The following is a 22,098-nucleotide window of genomic DNA, read 5'->3' as shown; positions in this document are numbered from 1 at the left end:
TTATTTGAACACTTTCCTAACAGTTTCCAAAGATAGTGTTGGTTGATATATGAATGTTCCATAAATGTATACAGCCATAAATGCAGAGCAATTCACCAAGATGTTAAAAACACCATTATACTGAAAAATCCACCAAAAATCAAAACACAGTGGAGTCACTGCCCATCTTCCAACATAGACTGAAGGCCCACCTCTTCAGTTCCACCTCAATACCCATTCCCTAACACTTGCTGCTTCTACTACTTAACACTTATTTTCCTTGTAGTATCACAATGTGTTATGGAATTGTTACCTAGTGACTGTGTGATAAATGGTAGTACATGTTCTTGACATAACCTTAGTTTTCTAGGCAGTCTAGTTTCAGGTTAGCACAAGTTAACTTGTAGTAGTGCTTGAATGGTGTTGTGCTCATGCTCACTGGTCTGGGAGTGTTGTTAGCCTGGTTTGACACTGTTGCTCATTTAACTTGGATGGATACACATCTGTTCTCTTACTCTGGAAGTCATCTGGGTAAGAGCATCTGCTAAATGAATGTAATGTAATATCTTAAGGAAGGACTAAAGAGGTACTTTCTTTGGCAGCTGATTTTAAAACAGCATGCCCACCTCTGATCGTTTAGTATATATAGCCTAAATTCTTTTGTTCTAATCCAGGAGAAACTACTGAATACGCAAAGCGCCTATATTTGTTAAACAGCTTACCTTGAATACCTTCAGAGGTGGAACGTCAACGTCATGAACACCCAAAGGCCCGCCTTTGTCAAATTTTCTACGTTCGATTGGCTAAATTATGCGCCACTCTTCGCACACCAGTGGTGTGTAGCTGTACAGTGTTCCGATGTGGAAACCAACGTGGGCGATACGTTCAGCAAATTCTTTCTTTAATGTTTATTCGTCAGTACTCTTTGAAGAGAGACGTCAACACTTCATAAGAAATGTAATCCGTTTAACATATTAAAATACAAAATACAAATATGACTAAACTCCATTCTGAAGCATTCAGATAGTGAATTCGGGTTTCTTTCACGTTTTCTCTGATTGACACCCCCATAGAAAACAGGAGTCCTTTCAAAAAAGGTAATGAAAAAGGTTCACTAATTTATGTGAAATCTGGGGAGTTGAGCTGCCCCGGGGGTAAATTACGCCATGATTGTTTGAAAAAAAAAAAAAGTCTTTTTTTTTTTCATTCATCTGCGGCTGTGATGCACATGTTCTCACGGGTTTCTTTAGCGACAGCTACTTGCTAAGCTAGATCTCCTGGGAAGGAAAGTCAGTTGTAAGCAGGCACGCAAGTCATTGACAAGCCCATGCTGAAGAATTAGCGTTAGCTGAAGAACTGCTTTCTAAATCTGTTGCTACGGATTAGTTAGCTATCTTGGTGGCTCGTGTTAAAGATGCATACATCGGTGAAACCCGAGTCAGTCGTGTTGAAAATGTGTATACATTATGTAACTGAATTGTCTGTACATTGCATTTAAAGTGCAGCGTCCAGCTACCCAGCTAATGCAATTATACACTTAGCGCATTGCGTGTGCTGTCAAGGACGTCTGGCTAGCCGCTAGCTAGAATCGCGTAGCCGCTAGATCTGTCGTGTCCTTGCTGCGCTGCATCGTGACTGAAAATATCGGTGAGATATTGTCACATCAATTTGTTTTATTTTGTTCTTTGTTTTCTCCAGTTCTAGGAACGAAAGTTTCTGTGTATTTTGTTCACTTTGCGTTTAATTGTGGTCTTTCAGTTATTTAAGTAAAAAGCTTGCTAAAACCCGGCTACCTAGTTAGCTAGTTAACTGCTAATTGTGTTCATGTCATCATTTGTTTCTATGCGGAAAGTAGCAAATAATCCACCAACGGGAGAGAGGCAAGTTGTCCTCTATTGATTTGCAGGTAGCGGCTAAGGTTGTATCTGAGATAGTGTTGTGTTTCCTAAGTTCCACAATTTGTACACTTTTATGCACTGCGTTGTCAGGTGTTGTTACGATGACAAGTCCCCGGGACGTGCTTCTTGTTGGAGAGGGTAACTTCTCCTTCTCGTCCGCCGTATGCCAAGCCGCAGCGGACAGCGCCAGAGTGACAGCCACCTGCCTCCAGAGCGAAGAGGCGGCGCGGCAGCAGGACAGCGCAGAGGAGAACATACAGTCTCTCAGAGATTGCGGTTAGTACTTATGCCTCAGCATGACCCATGTTACAGTTCAGCAGGGTGAGTAAGATGACTGTTTAAACTTATGATTGAACCTTCTCAATGATTGTGGTGCTATAGATGTAAGGGAACTGTAAACTGGGCACTATAGTTACTTCCCCCATTGCAGTATTTTGGATGCCAAGGGGGACTGGGCATGATGGATAAGCTGTTTGAAATCGCTGCCTCACTCTCTCTCCCACAGGAGCAGAGGTGTACTTCCAGGTGGACTGCACACGCCTTCAGGAATGTAAGGAGTTGACCCAGCGGCTCTTTGACTGCATCATCTTTAATTTCCCCCACTGTGGACGCAAAAGTGGGGTGAAGAAGAACCGCAGCCTGCTGGCAAAATTCTTCTGCAGGTGAGAGTGGCTTTAAATCGAGCTGCATCAACTCCTGCATTAGACAAGCTGAGTGTTATCATGCAAGGCTGCTGCTTGTTATGTGTTATTTAAGGAGAAACTAACTGGCAGAATGAGACTTTGGATGTGTGTAGGTTATGTCTGTTAACATTTTGAAAGGAGTTTGAAAACAATGAGGGTTCTTGGTTTGGTATTGCTAAGTGGAGGCTATAGTCCTGGTTAAAGGATTAACCTGTGAGTTACCTGCTGTGTACAGCTGTGTGCAGGTGCTGAAGGAGAATGGCGAAGTCCATGTGGCGCTGTGCAATGGGCAGGGGGGCACACCAGAGGACAAGCCCATGAGGGAGTGGCACAACAGCTGGCAGGTTGTTGCCATGGCAGCCGAGGCAGGGCTTATCCTGAGTGACATCAGCTCTTTCAATAGAGACAAACACCAGGGCTACAGATGCACAGGTTACAGGTGATGCACATCACATTCTCACTCTGCTACTTGCTTTTTGTGTGTCTTTGTAACAGAAGCCATCAGCACACTGTGGATATCTGAAGTGCGTCACACCTGATCAAACTGACGTTCACTCACGTGGGAGCGTGGAGTAATCATTAGCCATCTTTTTTGCATGAGAATTTGTATTTTGTTCTGCATGATTCACACAGTCAAGCTGCTGTTTCCGTGTTCAGCATTTTATAGCACCATGTTGCTGCCATTACGGTGAACCGGACTCCGGGCCCGGGAGACAGAGAACAGTGTGGATTTGGGCCAAAGTGGATTTACGTCTTGTTTCTCAGGAGTCAGGACAAAGGTTTCCATGTGGAAGGGGCTCTAACCCACACATTCACACGCAGCCTTCCCTACACCGAGCTGCAGAGGGTCAAAATGAAGGCTGTACTAGGGAGGGAGACTGTCCACTTTGAGATTCCCGAGGAGCTGAGTGAATACGTGAATAGGTACCTGCATGTTTGTATGGGAGATGATGGCTGTGTATCCCATGTCCTAAAGTGGTCACACTTGCTGAGGTTAGGCCAGTAGGATTGTACATGAACCTACCCTTTGCTGGGAAAAGGGAGTTCATATTTAGATACAGGTCCAAAGTAATCTCTAAAAAACCCATTTCTCACAATAAAACTGGACACAGAGTCATTTCATGGATATGCTGAAGTGCTATTCTGCATGGTCCCATGGTAAATACTTCATCAAAAGAGCAGTATTTTAAAATAATGGTTGAGTGCAAACACACACATGAATATTATTTTGAATAACTGCAATTAGTGTCTTGAAATTACTATATGATGACTCTTGACTTGTGAATTTTGTGATATTTGTCCTGGTCAGGGATTTCCTGAGCCCACAGTCACATCACCCAGTGCAAATAGTGGAGGAGCAGCTATTGAAGGAGCTGCAGCTGGACTGGCCTGTGCACAGGTTGGAGATGGACCTGCCCGAGCTGTTCCGCAACTCCCCAGACAGGCTGCAGACCTGCGGCCCTGACATCACCCCCTCCGACATTTACTGGATCAGGCCCACCGAGACCTGTGTGTTGGGCAAGGAACAGCAGGAGGCTGAGGAGGACTGCGCGTCCAATTCTGGGGGCTATGGGCTCAGGCCATCCCTGCTGATGCACATCCCCGAGGTGGTGCAGCACCCAGACCTCAGTCTCGGGGCGCTGAACGCCGTGAGTGGCCTGGCATTCCGCAGGGTTCCCATCTCCAGGAGCATCTCCCCAGTCTTCCACCAGCTACTCCTTGTGGGAGCCCTGCCTGGGGAGTCCCAGGCACTACTGCAGCTCCGAAGCCGGCTGGAGGCACTGCTGGTGCCGCACGGGTTTTCCTTTGAGGGGGAAAAGGAGGAGGGGGGTGCCACCCAGCGGGTGTGGGTGAGCTCAAAGGGCGCCTCCAGAGTCGGTTGTTTGACACTCCTGCCCAGCCCGGCTGAAGCCCCAGAAGGCCTCCAACTGTGTGTGGCCACGCTCAACCTGGACCTACTGGCCACGCAGCTCTTCTCCCTGTCTGACTGGCGCCTGCTGTGGAGCGCTGATCCCCGCTTCAAGGCGCACTTCCTTGCCGAGGTGCCTGGGCCCTTCCGAAACTTCTCCCTGTACCCACCAGCCTACACGCATGATGTCAGCTTCTGGGTGGAGCCGGACAGCTTTGATGAGCTAGCCCTCCATTCCCTGGTGCGGCAGGCTTCCGCAGGCGCTGTGCAAGAGGTGGTACTGGTGGACTGCTTCCGGCACCCCCACATGGGCCATGCCAGCCTCTGCTACCGGCTGACCTACCAGTCGCCGGACCGCGCGCTCTCCCACAGCCAAGCCCTCAGGATGCAGCTGCAGCTGCGGCGGCTGCTCCCGCTGCACCTGCAGGTCACACTGAGGTAGAGCAAGGAAAGCGATGGATGGATGCATCTCGCTACACTTTCATGGCTAACCCACTGACTTACAACCTTCAGCTCCAGCTGGCTTTGATAATAAGGGAAGAATAACATTCTTATCTCATTTATCAATATATTAATTAGCTTAATGCTGTTTGGGGTTGGGTTCCTAACCAGGGCTGAGACACTGTGTGGATGTATATTTTGGAGAATATCATAAATATGATTGGAAAACATGTAGAGTTTTGATGACTCAGTGAATTTTGTGTTATTCAGTGAAACTAGCAAACTCTGCTAAAAGCGAAAGGGGATACTGACATTTTATTTCATGTCCTATCCGACTCATCTTACATGATCCAGCATTTTCCAAATAGATATTTAACTGATAGACCTCCACTAATGTGTTCCTTATATTGTTATTGTTTGGAGACCTGTATTCTCTGTTTTGACTATTGAAATGCTTGCACTTTTGTAGGTCTTTGTGCTGCTGCATACTATCCAAAATGGAGAAAAGCTTTTTTAATTATTTTGAGAATGTACTCTCTGTTGTTGTAACTTACATTAATTAACATATTATCTGTGTCTTTATTTCAGGAGTGATTGTGTTGTAAATGTTGTCAGCTTTCTTTAGAAGGCTTTGAAGCAACAAAATACACTTCAAGATGGGTCACTCATTCTGCTCATGGGAGGAGTATCACATCCTGAAACATGCTGCAGTATTCAATTGGTTGAATGCATCTGTCTTCAGAAGCATATGTTCTTCCTGTGGTGGCTAGATCTGAGTGAAGTTTTGTGCATCCTTATGTGAGTGAGTTTGTCTTTATGTGCACGTTTACCTCTATCCTAATATACACACTGTGTTCAAATGGTGCATTGTAAACTGATGTAATCCTACATCGGGCAGGATGAGAATAAGCCATAATATTGCCATAGATTTTCTATTTAACGTCTCTTTGTAAAGGTTTACTTGGCTCTGTCTTGATTTGATGTGAGCAGTATGTCTCTGGAGTTCTAGGGATCCACTGTGTGTGCTGGTTCTTTAACCTAAGCTTGGATTGATAAGGTTTTACTGAGCTGTTATTTGAATACTGATATTGATGTGACAACACCTTAGTATCCACTCCTTGTAGTTCTCTCTAACAGATAGGAGTTTGTTGGAAACATATTTGGTCTGACAGAAGGATAGAAGTAAGATGTTTCTATAAATGTTTTATATTCCCTGGAACAAATATTTAATAGAAACAAGAATCAGTCATCATTTATTTAAGGTGATAAGTTGTTCAGTAGGGCCACGTTGCAATAAAGGCACAACATTTGGGGTAGTCACAAAAATATGTGAATCAAACACCTTTATGTTCATGTTAGCATAAAAACAGCTGATTTCTTTCTTTTTTCCTTTGTTCATTTCAAGTATTTAAAGCAGACATGTCTACACAGAAGAGATGTGAAATCAAGATGAGTATTCCATTACCAGCTGGGTCAAACATAACTGATTGAGAGCACAGCTGGAATGAGACCCAGCCTAAATGTTCTCCCAGGGACAGGCTTGAGAAAGTGTGACAGAGGTTGCTGATTAATCTGCCACGTCTATCAGTCTAGTGCCCACCTCTGTTTAGCCTGTGTTTATAGCTGTGCCCAATTACACTGAAGTGACCAGTTTTATGGCTGCCAAAGGACAAATGACTGCTAAATAAGTTGTTTTACTTTAGTTACTTTTACCTTTTTCATTTCTGGGTTTTGTGGAGCAGGACGAGTGAAATGTCTTACTTGATTATGATGTAAGTAGCTCCTGAAAAATTGTTGATTTTTTTCTATTCATATATTTTTTTTTATTAAGTACTTGAATAAGAAAGGGAACAACATATGTCAATAGTTTTCAAAGCTGAATGCAAACAAAGAATTAAGTTGGCTGATTTAATGTACGCAGTCAGTGCAAACATGAAATGCAAAATATTTGCTTTCCCATGGTTTTAAATTTGCCAAGGTGTGTGTAAATTTGTAACGACTGTCAGATTAAAGATTCTGATGCTTAAAGTTGCCGAGTTTTTTTTCCAAACTATTTACCGCAAGATACAATGCATGGGAACAACATGTCTGTTGTGTCATCTACACTGCAGCACAGTTTTAACTTACATTTGGCTAGATAAAATGTTTCTGTCGTCTCATTCACAGCCATAAAAATAAAAATGACAATGTTGACATGTCAACTGAGCGTGACTTGCCATCACTAAATATGGCCATCTACAGCCGAGTGCAGGAATGTCAAAACCAAAGTGGTCACGGTGTGCCAGTAGTAGAAATGGCGACTAGGGGACCCCGGCAGCGGAACAGACGAGGAAGCAAACAAGACACGAATAACGTGAACCCCAGCATTGCCTCTGACACCCGCATAACGAAAGAGGATAAGGGGATCGAGGACAGTAAAATCTCGGAAATACGGAATGAGTGAGTTCTGCGATTAGCCAGCATTTGCATTTATGTCATAGCGCCCTGCTACCTTGTCAGCTAGCTAACGTTAGATGTGTCTGAATTCGCTAGTCTAGTTAGCGTAATCAAAAGAAGCATGCGGCCAAGTGGTGAGTAAATGAATGGTATCTGTCATGAAATATTCTTATCTAGGTAATGCATGATATTGTGTTGCATCTCTCGTTTGCAATTTAGCAGGCCTGTAATGAGCTGGCTACCCGGCTTGCTAGCTAGTTAGGCGTTGTTGTCCTGCCTTCCATTGCGTTAGCGACACGTAGCTGCTACTCATTAGCTAGCGGCTTTAGCTACATTGGCGTATTCATCCCAGACTATTATTGGCTGGCTAACTAGATAGCTAGATAAGCACTTTTGGTCAGGCTGGCTAACCTGTCGCATTCGTCTACCTGTCGGAGGGTGCCTAGCTAATTGGGCAGAATGCACGTTTCTGATAATACCTGGTACAGGTTAATTTACTTAATAGCTATTTTATCGTTGAGTCGCTATACTTGTTTCAGAAGGCTTGCTAGCCTGTGTCCACCCTGCAGCTGATAAGATTGATTCAATGAAGGTTTATATTTTGAAACAGTATTTGTGTCGTGGATACCCTAACGCAGATTAGCTAAATGCGGGACAGCGTGAGCGTATGTGTCAGTGCCCAGAGTCACTTCTGAAAGACGTCGCACCGAAATTGCACATCGCTCACCGCGCATGCTCAATATCATAAGGCGTTCTTACCCTTATCTGCTCGTTTCAATCACGGCACCCCAAGGTAAACAAACCAGTACAAAAAGTTCTGGCACTACAGCAAGTAAAGAATTGGCAAATCTTACACGGGGCAAAGTAAAATATTCTGTTGTTAGTTATGAAGGTAACGGGTATTAAACAAGACTGTGTGCAGTTTCATATTGCACTCTAACCCTGCTCTCTCTGCTTTGTTCCGGGCTGCATAGTTTGTACCCAGATAAGCATGTTACCCCCTTCTCCTGGCCTCTCCTCTGCTATAGGGTCACGAGCAAGGCAGGCCAGGTTTGGGCACCTGAGGGCTCCACTGCCTTCAAGTGCTTGGTGTCAGCCCGCTTTTGTGCTGCATTGCTCAGCAACATCTCCGACTGTGATGAAACCTTCAACTACTGGGAGCCTGTGAGTATGAGTAATGACCAACAGCTCAGTCAAATCTAAGCGGTCTCCCAGTTGTGCCCTCTCGCACTCAGCCAATCTTCACGCCCTCAATCACTCACCCAGTCTCATTCTTTCTTTCTGTCTCCCTCTCTCTTCTGACAGACCCACTACCTACTGTATGGTAAAGGGATGCAGACGTGGGAGTACTCACCAGCTTACGCCATCCGCTCCTACGCCTACCTGTGGCTGCACGCCCTGCCTGCATCTTTCCATGCCAAGATACTGCAGACCAACAAGGTGTGCTACCTGTCCAGACATAGTCATCCTTCCTCATTCACCCGGTGCCTTATGAAGCAGCAGTGACTGGAGTGGTAGAGATCAGCCCCTGTCTCTGTCTCTCTGTATGGCAGGTCCTGGTGTTTTACTTCCTGCGCTGTGTGCTGGCATTCTCCTGCTGCGTGTGTGAGCTGTACTTCTACAAGTGAGCACTCCCCTACAGCATTCCCGCATGTGTCAGGAGGAATAGGAAAGGGTATAAGGGGCGATTTTGCCTGTGCATCTTCCTCCTGTTTGGAGGTTCAGCTCAGGCTGGAGCCACTGACAGTAATGTGTGCATGCATCTATGTGTTCTCCTCAGGGCAGTGTGTAAGAAGTTCGGCCTGCACGTAGGACGTCTCATGCTAGCCTTCCTGGTCTTGAGTGCTGGCATGTTCTGCTCCTCAGCAGGTTTGTGAGGGAATGGGAGATGGTGACGATGATGATGATAATAATAATAATAACAACATTGTTGAATGCATGAGGTCTAATATGTTTGGGACTTCATCCTTCATCCTCTCCGAGTTTGCTTCGTGGGTTTTTTGCTGTAAATGAGGAATTTATCCACATGAGCTTTAACTGAAAATTCCACGTTCAGATGTGCTGTATTAATATTTTTATTTATTGTGAAGTGCAAGACTTAGTATTATTAATAATATTGATTAATATTTTATTCTCATATACAAACAGTCCAGAGCTACTAATGCAAGCCAGCACTGCTGTCTGAGTGTCTTAGTTCATCAGCAGCATTCATAGTGAACTCCTGTTGGACCACCACATAAATAAATACAAGTACCGGTATTGCTCCCATAAGTTATTGGCATTATTGGCATTTTTAGCAGACGCTCTTATCCAGAGCGACTTACAATGGTTACTTTTTTTTTTTTACAGTGTTATCCATTTATAGAGTTGGATATTTACTGAGGGGTTTAAGTATCTTGCCCAAGGGTACAGCAGCAGTGCCCCAGTGGGAAATTGAACTAGCAACCTTTTGGGTACAAGTCCTGCGCCTTAACCACTATGCTACACTGCCGCCTATAAATGTCTTGCTGTGCAAATGGACAAGACATAAAATGGAATTTAGGTGAGATGCCCTGATCAGGGTATCTGCTGAGAAGATACAGGATGATGGTGAGGATATTAAGGGTGTTGATGATGATGATGATTATGATGATGATTTTGTGTGTCATTTGGTCCTTAGCCTTCCTGCCCAGCACCTTCTGCATGTACACCACAGTAGTAGCCATGACAGGCTGGTTCCAGGATACCCCCAGTGTGGCTGTGCTGGGTGTGGCTGCTGGAGCCATTATTGGCTGGCCGTTCAGTGCCCTGCTGGGGTGAGAGGAGGGGGCAATAACACACAGGGGGGCCTTTGTTTGATCATGTCTGGAAGCTGTTTAGATAGACCAGTTTAGATAACGTACTGGGCAGCTGTGAGACTCAGTGGCTCAGGAAACCGAGAAACCAGAGTTGCGGGTTCATTTCTTGAATAATTTCATGTGAGGCATAGTGGTACTTGCACTCAGTAGATCAGAGGGTTGAATCCATATATTGCATGCACAGCTTTCATAATGGGTGCACGTAATATAGTCTATGAGCTGTCCTAATGAACATCACCTGGCTCTACTTTGATAGCACCGGTGGTTGGGGGCGTGGGGGCAGCAGGGGGTGTGGACTGTGAAATTAGGGGGTGGGGAGCATACTGGGCTGTTTTTGTATAACAGAATGTCGACTTATTAAATCAGCACTAACGTAATCCTTGGTGCTTCCCTCAAGTTCCTTCCCCAGGTCATCATCTTAGATGAGATAAACTTTCGTTTGATCTTTTTGGTTAAATAAAGGTTCATAAATAGCCATGTAAGTGGCCCTGGTGGAGAGCATCAGATTGGAATGGTGAAAACAGAGGCAGTGAATTTGAGCTAACTGCTTGGTTTATCTGATAGATTGCCAATTGCCTTTGACCTGCTGCTCCTGAAACGCAAGTGGAAGAGTTTCATCACCTGGACTCTGGTGGCCCTGCTGGTCCTGCTGGTGAGGCATTGCAGTCACACTGAGTTGCTCTGTAACCTCTGCCACAGTGTTCTTAGAGTTAAACTGTCTCCCTTCTCTCTCACCACCCTCTCCCCTCTTAGGTCCCTGTTGTGGCAGTGGACAGCTATTACTATGGCAAGCTCGTGATCGCTCCACTCAATATTGTCCTGTATAACGTCTTTACCCCCCATGGGCCAGACCTGTATGGTACGGATTTTTATTCTCTTTATCTTAGGTTCCAGTGAGGTTTTTGCACTGTACTGTGACCTTCCGCTCAGTTTTATTACCTGAGCTATTGAGCAGCAGTGGTCAGTGGTCAAGGCGTTTGCTTTGAACGCAAGCTGAGCTCTGTGAATGGCCTGGGTCCAATCCCTGCTGCATCATCAGCCGATAATTGCCAAGAATCTCCAACTAGCTTCGTTCTGCTGGGGGTAGGGTAGTGGAGGTCAGACAGGGTTTGTCTTTGTGGTTGCACAAGAGTGACACCTGCTGGTCAATTAGGTGCCCTCAGTCTGCCTGTATATAGCTGTATTGAAGTGTATTCTTCTGATGCATATCTCTGCTAGCTCGGCTTGTATCATTGTGAGAAGAAGTATCTGTGCTCTCCTGGATCGTTGTTGGTGGTCATAGCAAAGAGCTGCCTTCTAATTATACAATTGGGCATTCCAAATTTGAAGAAAAGGGAGAAAAGGGAAATGACCATTAGAAATTTCAAAAACACTTTTTTCTTGTTGTCTTGTCAAATGTGGTTTGTTCATTCACAGTCCTGGTACGAACCAAGTGACAGGCATTGTCCTTGAAGCTGCCCCAAGTAAAGATGTCTGCACACTCATACTGTACCAACCAGAGAGAGCATTGCAATCATCTTCTGCTTGCCTACTCTGTCCCAAAAGTTTGTTTTAAAACTAGAGTCCAGGCTGCTTTTAGTTTTTATGCCCCAAAACTCTGGAACACTCTCCCACAGAATATCAGAGACTCTCCCTCAGTTTCAGCTTTTAAATCACAACTTAAAACATACTTTTTTAAAAAGGGCTTTTATTGAGTTATGTCCTATTTCTTTTATTCCCGGTTTGAATTATTTTATTGTTTTTATTATCTTATTGTTTTTATTGTTTTATTGCATCCCTGGGATGGGAGGGAGTAAGAAGGAGTTTTATAAGAATTTATGTATGGTGTATCCCTATCTTATCTTGTGTGATCATTTTATTTAGTTTTTCTTTCTGTAAAGTACTTTGTGTTACAGACATGTATGAGAAGTGCTATATAAATAAATAAATAAATAAAATAAATAAGTCATTACTGATCAGTGCTCTCTTGTGAACGTGGCTGGGCACAAAGTGAACATGTATATGTGTTTGTGTGTTTTATGGTGAATGCAGGCACAGAGCCCTGGCAGTACTACTTTCTCAATGGCTTCCTCAACTTTAACATTGTCTTCATCCTGGCTCTGCTCTCCCTGCCTCTCACTGCGCTGATGGAGACCCTGCTACAGAGGTTCAATGGTGAGTGAGCACCCTGTTACCTTGTGTGTGTGTGTGTATGTGTGTGGGCATATTCCTGGGCATATTGCTGCATTATGTGTGCATTTCATATGTGTGTGACTGTCCAGCACTTTTTTATTCTCATTATTCCAAGCAGAGTGCTGTTGTTTCCTGTCCTAAACAAATATCCAGCATGCCACGTGGAGAGAACATTGGGTCTCTGCATGAACACACGCATCCTCTTATGGGCTTGCACTCAGATGCAAAGACTACTTTGAAGGTTATTCAACACTGTGCTGCTGAGCTGCATGATCAAATCAAATTAAACACCGGCTGCTTTTTGCTAGAGGTGAATGTCTTGTTCCTGCACACCTTTAAAACACATTCAGTAGTATCCCACTAAGAGCTGCTTATTTTACAAGCCTGTGGCTGTAGATTGGATATAAGGCGTTATAGGTGGAGCTGTTTGAGCCCTTTGGGGTCTGTCATTTGCTGTGCTCTATATGCTAATTCACACCACAATTTGTGAAATCCTTTATGGGCCATTAAACCTTAACTTACAATGGCAGCTCAAAGAATCTCACCAGCATTACGACCTCAGACTAAGCTTCTCTCGTGTAGATTGTGAAAAAAGCAGTGGGCGACTGTGGTTTTTAACCTGCAGACTCTGGTGTGCACCTTTGACCTCCCCCAGAGGCTGCATTTAATGTTTCTGTCCTTTCGGCTAGATGCTAAATTTTGTGGCAGCAGGTGTCGCTTTTCACTGAGTTGTATTCATTTGCTTGTGTTGCGCTCAACTAGAACGAGTTGTACAACTCATGTTTTAAACATCAAACGTATATTGCTGGATATTAATACCAATTAATATCCAGCAATATAAATGTTCAATGTTTAAAACGTGAATTGAACAATTTATCACCCAAGATTACCCAGGATATTTATCACCCAGGATCTCAACCTGTGACTTAATTGTCACTCTCTTCCCTTAACCCCCTCTCCTAAAGACTCTCCACTTGCAGCCAGTGATTTTTAGGGAAGGCATGGATTTAGAATGGCTGCCTGTGGTAGGTATTTAAGGTAGTGATGGGAGGGGGATGCCCCATGAACCCCATAATGGTTGGTGCTATCATGTGTGTTGTGTATTAACGGGACGGACGCAAAGGTAGCATTCATAACATTTACTTTTTTGGGCCAAATCTCTCCATAGGGTTCACAAGAGGCGTCGTTTGGCTCCGGTCGGATGTAGTGACATCGCTTTGTATTCAAATACACATCGCTTGTCTCCAGCATATGTATTCGAATACACATCGCGTGTCTCCGGATCAAACGCCGTGCCATTCCACAAAACTCCTAACACCACTAACGAACCATCTCGTAGTGCTAAGTCTAGGTTCACACGGAACTCACAGTTAGCTGCGCATTACTTTAAGTCAGCTACATACTGTGCCACTGACTGGTTAGTTTTTTGGTTACACCGAATAAAACGGAACCTTTCTGCTACCAGTAAAGGCTTTGGCTCAAAATGTTCCTTGAGAATGGGCACTATTTCGTCAAACATTTTGTCTTTTGGCTTACTGGGCTGCACTAAATTTCTCAAGAGTACATATGTAGCTGTGCCCATTACACTTAGCAACGTGGCTACTTGCTTTTTTTCAGCTACACTATATGGACAAAAGTATTTGGGCACACCTGTTAATTATTGAATTCCGGTGTTTCAATCAGACCCGTTGCCACAAGTGTATAAAATCAAGCACCTAGAAATGCAGTCTCCATTTGCAAACATTTGTGATACAAAATGGGTCGTTCTGAAGAGCTCAGTGACTTCAAGCGTGGTATTGTGATAGGATGCCACCTCTGCAATAAGACGGTTTGTGAATTTTCATCCCTGCTGGATATTCCATGGTCAACTGTAATGATATTATTACAAAGTAGAAGCATTTAGGAACAACGGCAACAGCAGTAAAATCACAGAGCGGGGTCAACGACTGCTAAGGCGCATGGTGCGTAAAAGTTGCCAACGCTCTGCTGATTCCATAGCTGAAGAGTTCCGAACTTCCACTGGCATTAATGTAAGCACAAAAACTGTGCGGCGGGAGCTTCACGGAATGGGTTTCCATGGCCGAGCAGCTGCATGCAAGCCTCACATCACCAAGTCCAATGCCAAGCGTCGGATGGAGTGGTGTAAAGCACACCGACACTGGACTGTGGAGCAGTGGAAACATGTTCTGTGGAGTGACGAATCACAGCTTCTCTGTTTGGCAGTCAGATGGGCGACTCTGGGTTTGGCGGATGCCGGGAGAAGGTTACCTGCCTGACTGCGTTGTGCCAACTTTGAAGTTTAGTGGAGGAGGGATAATGGTATGGGGCTGTTTTTCAGGGTTTGGGCTCAGCCTCTTATCTCCAGGGCAATCTTAATGCTTCAGCATAGCAAGACATTTTGGACAATGCTATGCTTCCAACTTTGTGGCAACAGTTTGGGGAAGGCCCTTTTCTATTCCAACATGACTGTGCCCCAGTGCACAAAGCAAGGACTATAAAGACATGGTTTGATGAGTTGGGTGTGGAAGAACTTGACTGGCCCGCACAGAGCCCTGACCTCAACCCCATCGAGCACCTTTGGGATGAACTGGAACGGAGATTGCGAGCCAGGCCTTCTTGTCCAACATCAGTGCCTGACCTCATAAATGCTCTACAGAATGAATGGGCACAAATTCCCACAGAAACACTCCAAAATCTTGTGGAAAGCCTTCCAAGAAGAGTGGAAGCTGTTATAGCTGCAAAAGGGGGACCAACTCCATATTAAAGTATATGTATTTGAATACAATGTCATTACAGTCCCTGTTGGTGTAATGGTCAGGCGTCCGAATACTTTTGTTCATATAGTGTATATCGTTAGCTTTGAAGAACTGTTCCAGCCGTTCGATGTACACCGACCATTCCTCACTTTCTGGCTTGAACTCGTCAATTCTTCCAAACAGAGCCATCGTACTCACTAGTACTGACACCGAGTGTCATCTTCCCCACGAGGAAAATGTTTTTTATTTTTTATTATTATCCTCATTGCAAGTTTCTGTTGTGTATTATCGGGGCGGACGCAAAGGTAGCATTCATAACATTTACTTATTTGGGCCAAATCTCTCATTACAGATCAATGCGCATGCGCCACTACAACCCTTGAACAGGTCCGTGTTCACTGAGGTCCAAAAGGCATAAGTAAACATATTCACCATACAACAATTATAGGATCAATATACCACAATGTGTCATCAGTGACTTGCTGATTATAGCCAGTCATAATGTTTTGCTACAGAGTATAGTCTTTGAGCTAGTTCATAGAAGTCAAGAGTTGACAGTGCATGGAAGCCCCACCCATTACGAGATCCTTCCCTGCTGTAAGAAGGGGTGTAGCTGAAGTGCAGGGCATTTGACCCAAAGGGCCTGTCCCCTGTGTCTCTGTCCCTGTAGTGCAGAACCTGGGCCGGCCCTACTGGCTCACCCTCTCCCCCATGTACCTGTGGATGCTGGTGTTCTTCACGAGACCCCACAAAGAGGAGCGCTTCCTCTTCCCCATCTACCCCCTCATTTGCCTGTGCGGAGCAGTGGCGCTGTCGTCCCTTCAGGTGAGACACCTCCCAATAGTGTGGTACATTCTCTTCCATCTGTATGACAAGTGTTTACCAGGCCGCATTTGTCAGGTGCAACCATTATATTACCTGTGTAGCAGAGCTGAAGTAATAGCTTGTGTGAGTCCTACATAAAGCCTTAGGTAGCGGGTAGCAGGTAGCCGAGCGGTTGCAGCGGCTACGTCACTCCCCGAAACCTGGTTAAGTAGCATTGTTGCCGACAGGCTAGGGGCAATTTGCCTTTAGCTCAACTGGCAGCGACACTGGCCGTAAGGGGTTGGCAGCAAGCAGATGGCAGATGGTTTGATATAAATTGAGTATTTGGTACGGAGAAAAAGAGAAACAATGAGAACACTTGTCTTCCCAGGATGTGAGTTCGACTCATGAATGTCTTTGTGCTATTGTTTCCTGCAGAAGTGCTACCATTTCCTGTTTCAGCGCTACCGCCTGGAGCACTACACCATCTCCTCCAACTGGCTTGCACTGGGTTCTGTGCTGCTGTTTGCTGTGCTGTCACTTTCCCGCTCTGTCGCTCTGTTCAGAGGTGAGGATAACACCTGATACACATACACCATACACACAGAAACATGCACATAAACACACATTATGTTACATTGCATTATTGTCATTTTGCACTTCTCCAGAGAGACTTACAATTTTATCCATTTTTATAGCTGGATATTTACTGAGGTGCCTTGCCAAAGGGTATAGCATCAGTGCCCCAGCGGGGAAACGAACCAGCAACCTTTTGGTTACAAGCCCTGCTCCTTACCACTACATCACACTGCTGCCCATGCACACACTCACACACAAACACATACACATGCACATAAACCCACACACACTTGCTCATTCTCACAGACATACTCACAAACAGTCTCATGCACGTAAACACCACTCTCAGAAGGAAAGGGGACTTGAGGGGTTTCGATAGAATGGGGAGTAACGTACCCGTGTGTTTATATCGGTAGGTTACCACGCCCCCCTGGACCTGTATCCTGAGTTCCACCGCATCGCCAAGGACCCTACTATTCACACCGTTCCAGAGGGGAGGCCGGTCACTGTTTGTGTGGGCAAGGAATGGTACCGCTTTCCCAGCAGCTTTCTGTTACCCAACAAGTTAGTATGACCATCGCCTCTGTATGTGTATCATACTGGCCAGCAGAAGGGTTTCCACTCCTCATTCTCTCATGCAGTGCTCATACTGGACAACGCAAGCCCTCTGTTCTCATGGCTTCTGGTGCTTCTGGTGGTTTCTGTCTGTTTGCCAAACCTGTGCCTCTCTGTAACTAATGACAAGCATGCATGTGTTGTCAAAATTATGCCGGTCAACATCAGAAGCAGCTGTGGCATTAGTCATTAGTTTATGGGGTTAACAGTCATCATTTAACATGTAAATCTAATGAGAGCTTGGAATCTCTGCATTTGAGTATGAGCAAACAGAGAAGGAGTTTAGCTGGTCTTTACAAGCCTGATTTATAAATACATGGTTTGCACAACCAGACACTTTAACAGACCCATGGAACATTGTTTTTATGGGGTATTTTTCACTGTGATCCTTGCTTCCCCCTCTGCTTCTCAGCTGGCAGCTGCAGTTCATCGCGTCCGAATTCCGGGGGCAGCTCCCCAAGCCCTACGGCCCTGGTCCCCTGGCCACACGAACCATCCCCTCCCACATGAATGACCAGAACCTGGAGGAGCCAACCAGATATGTGAGTGAGGTCAAATTCCTTTGCAGCACTTCCTTTAACAACTCCTGTGTCTACATTGATATTGTTTGGTTTGGCAGACACTCTTATCCAGAGGAACAATAGCGTTAGGTAATTATCTCCACAGACACTGAAAAGTGCTGTCACAATTTGCACAAACTCACTACCAATTTCCAGCCGCCAGGTTTGTATCTTCACTACACACTTACCATTGAGCTTTTGCTGCTGTGTTAGGTGTCTAACCAGGTCACCATGGTGAGACAGACAAAGGGAGCAAAGTGGTAAAGAGGCAGCATAGACTCAGGCTGAGGTGCATTTAGTGTATTACATTATTACATTACATTAATGTTGTTTAGCAGGCACTCTTACCCAAAGTGACTTACACAGGTTACAATTTTTACGTGTTATGCATTTATACTGGACGGCAGTATAGCGTATGGTAAGGAGCAGGAGTCATAACCGAAAGGTTGCTGGTTCAATTCCACACTGTATTCTTTGGCAAGGTACTTATCCCAGAACTGCCTCAGTGAATATCCAAGTAATGGATAACATGTAAAAACTGTTACCTACGTAAGTCACTCTGGATAAGAGTGCCAATAATGTGATGCAATGTAATATACAGCTGGGTATTTACTGAGGCAGTTGTAGGTTAAGTACCTTGCCCAAGGGTGCAGCAGTAGTGCCCCAATGGGGAATTGAACCAGAAACTTTTTCGGTTGCATATCCTGCTCCTTACCTCTGTGCTGCACTGCTACTGTGTAAAGTGTGCTTAGTGCATTGTGTCTTCAAGGGTCTGATGTGAGTCTCAAGAGTTTTGCCTAATGTGTTCACTGTTCTGGTGCCTATTGTGTCCCACTCACCCTTAGTGGGTTTGGTGTGTGATAAGGCTGGCCCTAATGCTAGACTGTACGGTGTGTATGAGAGACCCTCTCCTCTGGAGCCTGAAGAGTGGAGAGAGAACAGGAGTCCTGTGTTTATCAGCCAGCATGTTCTCTTTTGCACACAAGCCTCCTGTAGCTGAACGATGTACTTCTAACAACCACACACACTACCTGCGGGCAATATGTCTGAATAATGGATCAGATACAGCCAGTGCTACAGTGTTTGGGTCAAAGTGCATCCTGTCATCACACTGCCCTGCCTAAGTTTGAGAACATGTCTGGATTGGTGTTTAAGAATTGAAACAAATGTGCCACTGAAACTACATTGTGTCAAAATCGTCAGTTTCATTGTTGTAACTTTTAAACAAATTTTACCAGCCACGAATGGCCACAAATTGAAAAATGTTTCTGAATGGATAAGCTGTGTTTGATGCCCCCCCCCCCGCAGGTGGATATCAAGCACTGCCACTATTTGGTGGACCTGGACACAGAGATAGAGGCCCCCCGACAGCCGCGCTACACTGCAAACAAGGAAGAGTGGAGTGTCATAGCCTACAAGCCTTTCCTGGATGCCAGCAGGTCTGTCTCTGCTTCGGGCATGGCCCCTAGGACAGCTGTCTCAATTAAGCTTCATTATTTAGTGCGTTAGTTCACTTCATTGCTCCAGCATCAAACGAACGACTAATCTTACTTTGATAAAGGTAAAGATGTGGTCTGTTTTTCTACTATGTACAAGAACCTCTAATGAGAAAAACGACTTACAGAAATGAATTTTCTGGCACACCTCGGTCAGCGCACCTCAGGGAAACTGTATCTGCAGCAGTGATACTTGTTGCTGTTAAATCTTGATTGCTGTACATTTAACATCGGTTAAACTGGTTAGCTTTGAGCTCAGCTGAAGTTTGAGGTTCTGGTGTGGCACACTCTACTGACAAGAGGTTATTAAGGATATAGTACAGGAGCTCACCCTGCCCTCACCTCAGAGAGCTGTCTACAGGGTCTCTGTTGGAGAATTATCTTTAACTTCCCATGGTCTCGGTCCCCTCTACGCGAGCACGCTTTTGGCAGAAGGCAGGCTGTAAGTGCAGATCTAGTGCTAGATTTCCCAGTCACTATTCTAATCTTTACTATTACAGCAAAACTAGACATTGATCACTACTTATGGGCAGTTTTCCCTTACTGCACTGAGTCAGGAGGTCATTAGTCCAGTGTTAGGCATTGTGTGCTGCACTATATTGGTGTTAAATGCTAAAATTTGCATACTCAAAGGTGCCTTTATGCTATTCTAATTACTGTAATTACTGTGTCCAGCCTCGTTGTAATAATACCTCTGCCACACTCTCATACAGACACAAAGACACACGTACACAAACACATACACACACACACTGATGGAGTGCCGTCACTATGATTAAGTATGCGCTCTGACTGCCATACTAATGAGCCTGGCTCTTTGGCGTCGCGGTCAAAGTCGCATGTTTGGTACCCTGTAGACCCAGGTTTGAGGCTGGGTGGGGTGACTGCTGTCACCCTTCTCTACACACACACACACAGGCTTGGAACTGTCAGTCCTGAAGCAATGTGAGTTATCAGGGCTGTTGAGTCCCAGCAGAGTGGCTGATAGGGGAGAATACTTTCATGCACATGTAGAGCTGTGTGCCCGCTTCTCCCCTTCCTCCCGAGTAATCTCCCGTGCCCTCCATCACCATCACAGATCAAAGAGGGTCACTTACCAGAAATGCAAAACTCAGGGGCCCTCGCGTGCAGTTTGTCACAGCCCCCTGCAGCAAAAGTGGGAGTCTGAGAGTGTGTCAGGTCACTGTGCTTCTCTAATGTCACAGTGTCTCTATAGGTGGTTTCGTGTTCACATCCTCCCAAGGCGCTCAGGCTAAATGGCAGAAGGTTAATGAGGCAATTCAAAGTCAGTCAGCACCTCCCAGCAGGGGTCAGGGGCCTGACATAATGAGGGGGGAAAAGAAGTGCTGTTTTAGATGCAAGAGCAAGCATGCTAATCTGGCCACCTGATCCAAGGCATCCTGCCCGTCCTTTCAAAATAAGCCATATATCAGTGATATTATCATTCATTATTAACACTTCAGTGGAGAATTCAGTATTAAGAGCAGTATTAAAAGAGCTAAACCTTCACCTTGGCTAGCCCAGCTAGATGGCATGCTGCCAAGCATTGTAACTACTTAGCTACCTAGCTTGGAAGTTTTGTCAAATTCACCACTTGCAGTCTTCTGTTTAAAAAAAATTTAAACCTAATTAGTCCTAACCTAAAAGACACCAGTTAAGGATGCCACATGTGCCTATGATATCCTCAACCTTTAGGGTATTGTCCCACGATATCCTCAGATGTTTTTCAGATGGTAACCTTTTATGGCCAGCAAAATATTTGTTATATACCAGTGTGTTTATCCTCTGTAAATTAGAAGACAATTCTGAATGACACTTCTTTTTATCAGGATATGTCAGGCTATATTCAGAGCTGAGTGAGGAAGCGTTATGGACAAAGCTGCTTTAAAATTGAGGGTGCATTCATGCAGAGCTGATGAAAGCACTGCATGCCTTTGTCCTCTGTGTGCATGCATGGCACCCCTTCTCCTTGGAAACCACACCTGCCTGCATTACAGAGCTTTTGGCAATAGGGGGCATCCTTGCATAATTTCAGAGAAAGCAAATGGTATATGTTTTGTTTGAAACCACAACAGGGTGTTTTGTTTGATGTAACAGCTGCTGTTTTCTAGGGCAGCAATGTGGCATATTGGTCAGGGAACCATATTTGTAACGAGAAGGTTGCAGGTTTGGCTTCTGGGTGGAACCTCACTCGCTTCAGTATAAAGCATAAATGGATAATTTATGAGGTGTGAGCTGTGTAATTTGTCCTGGTGAGTGTGAGTAATGTAGTGCACTCATTTATGCATATGAACATTAGGTGACTAAGTTCCCCCTCTCTCCCCCTCTCTCTGCGTCTGCCAGGTCCTCTCGCTTCTTCAGGGCGTTCTTTGTCCCATTCCTCTCGGAGCAGTATACCACCTACAGCAGCTATGTCATCCTCAAACCCCGACGGCCCAAACAGGCCAGGAAACGGACACAGCCCTGACCCCCGCCCTATACACCATGTGTGAAACACTGTCTCCCGTCCTGTATCCCTTTGGTCATCGCCCCGCCCCACACCCCCTGTCCCCAACCCTCCTCATGCCTGCAGTGTTCATGAGTGAGTGTGTTTTTGAGTGCATTTGGATGCACATTGTGTGCATTTGTGTGTGCGTATTTGTGTGTGTACTTGTCGGTGTTTGTGTGTCTTTGTGTGCGTATATCCAGGTTTGCATGAGTGTACACTTTTGTATGCATGTGTGTACAGTATGTGTACGCACATCGACATCTGCGCATCTGTCTGTGTGTATTTTTTCATGAGTGTGTAAGTGAATGTGTGCATCTGTGCCTGTGTGTGTTTGGGTGTCTGTTTTGCGCATGTGTGTGTGTGTGTGTGTGTGTGTGTGTGTGTGTGTGTGTGTGTGTGTGTATAGCTAAAATGGTTATGCGGACCTCATCCAGCCATTCACCCA

General features: G+C 45.1%; 2 protein-coding genes across 3 annotated transcripts; both read left to right on the top strand.

Annotated features, from left to right (window-relative positions):
* Window positions 1-857: 857 nt before the first annotated feature.
* fdxacb1 (ferredoxin-fold anticodon binding domain containing 1) lies at window positions 858-5,260 on the top strand. 2 transcript variants are annotated; one of them, XM_036525239.1, is made up of 6 exons: window positions 858-1,076; window positions 1,968-2,153; window positions 2,383-2,539; window positions 2,796-2,999; window positions 3,326-3,484; window positions 3,870-5,260. In XM_036525239.1, the coding sequence occupies exons 2-6, from the start codon at window positions 1,979-1,981 to the stop codon at window positions 4,909-4,911; spliced, it is 1,737 nt and encodes a 578-aa protein (XP_036381132.1). In that variant the 5' UTR covers window positions 858-1,076; window positions 1,968-1,978; the 3' UTR covers window positions 4,912-5,260. The 2 variants fall into 2 exon arrangements, with proteins under 2 accessions (XP_036381132.1, XP_036381131.1); XM_036525238.1 differs by lacking the exon at window positions 858-1,076 and adding an exon at window positions 1,416-1,626.
* A 1,943-nt stretch (window positions 5,261-7,203) lies between these two features.
* alg9 (ALG9 alpha-1,2-mannosyltransferase) lies at window positions 7,204-21,712 on the top strand. Its single transcript, XM_036525237.1, has 15 exons — window positions 7,204-7,349; window positions 8,375-8,510; window positions 8,652-8,786; window positions 8,900-8,970; window positions 9,127-9,215; window positions 10,006-10,141; window positions 10,748-10,835; window positions 10,937-11,042; window positions 12,215-12,337; window positions 15,782-15,936; window positions 16,354-16,483; window positions 16,911-17,058; window positions 17,522-17,651; window positions 18,978-19,108; window positions 21,509-21,712. The coding sequence occupies exons 1-15, from the start codon at window positions 7,204-7,206 to the stop codon at window positions 21,630-21,632; spliced, it is 1,848 nt and encodes a 615-aa protein (XP_036381130.1). The 3' UTR covers window positions 21,633-21,712.
* The last annotated feature ends 386 nt before the right edge of the window (window positions 21,713-22,098 follow it).

Source organism: Megalops cyprinoides, chromosome 3 (assembly GCF_013368585.1).
Source record: "Megalops cyprinoides isolate fMegCyp1 chromosome 3, fMegCyp1.pri, whole genome shotgun sequence".
Lineage (NCBI taxonomy): Eukaryota > Metazoa > Chordata > Actinopteri > Elopiformes > Megalopidae > Megalops > Megalops cyprinoides.
The sequence above is the reverse complement of the archived record's forward strand: the minus strand, read 5'-3'. Positions and strand labels throughout refer to the sequence as shown.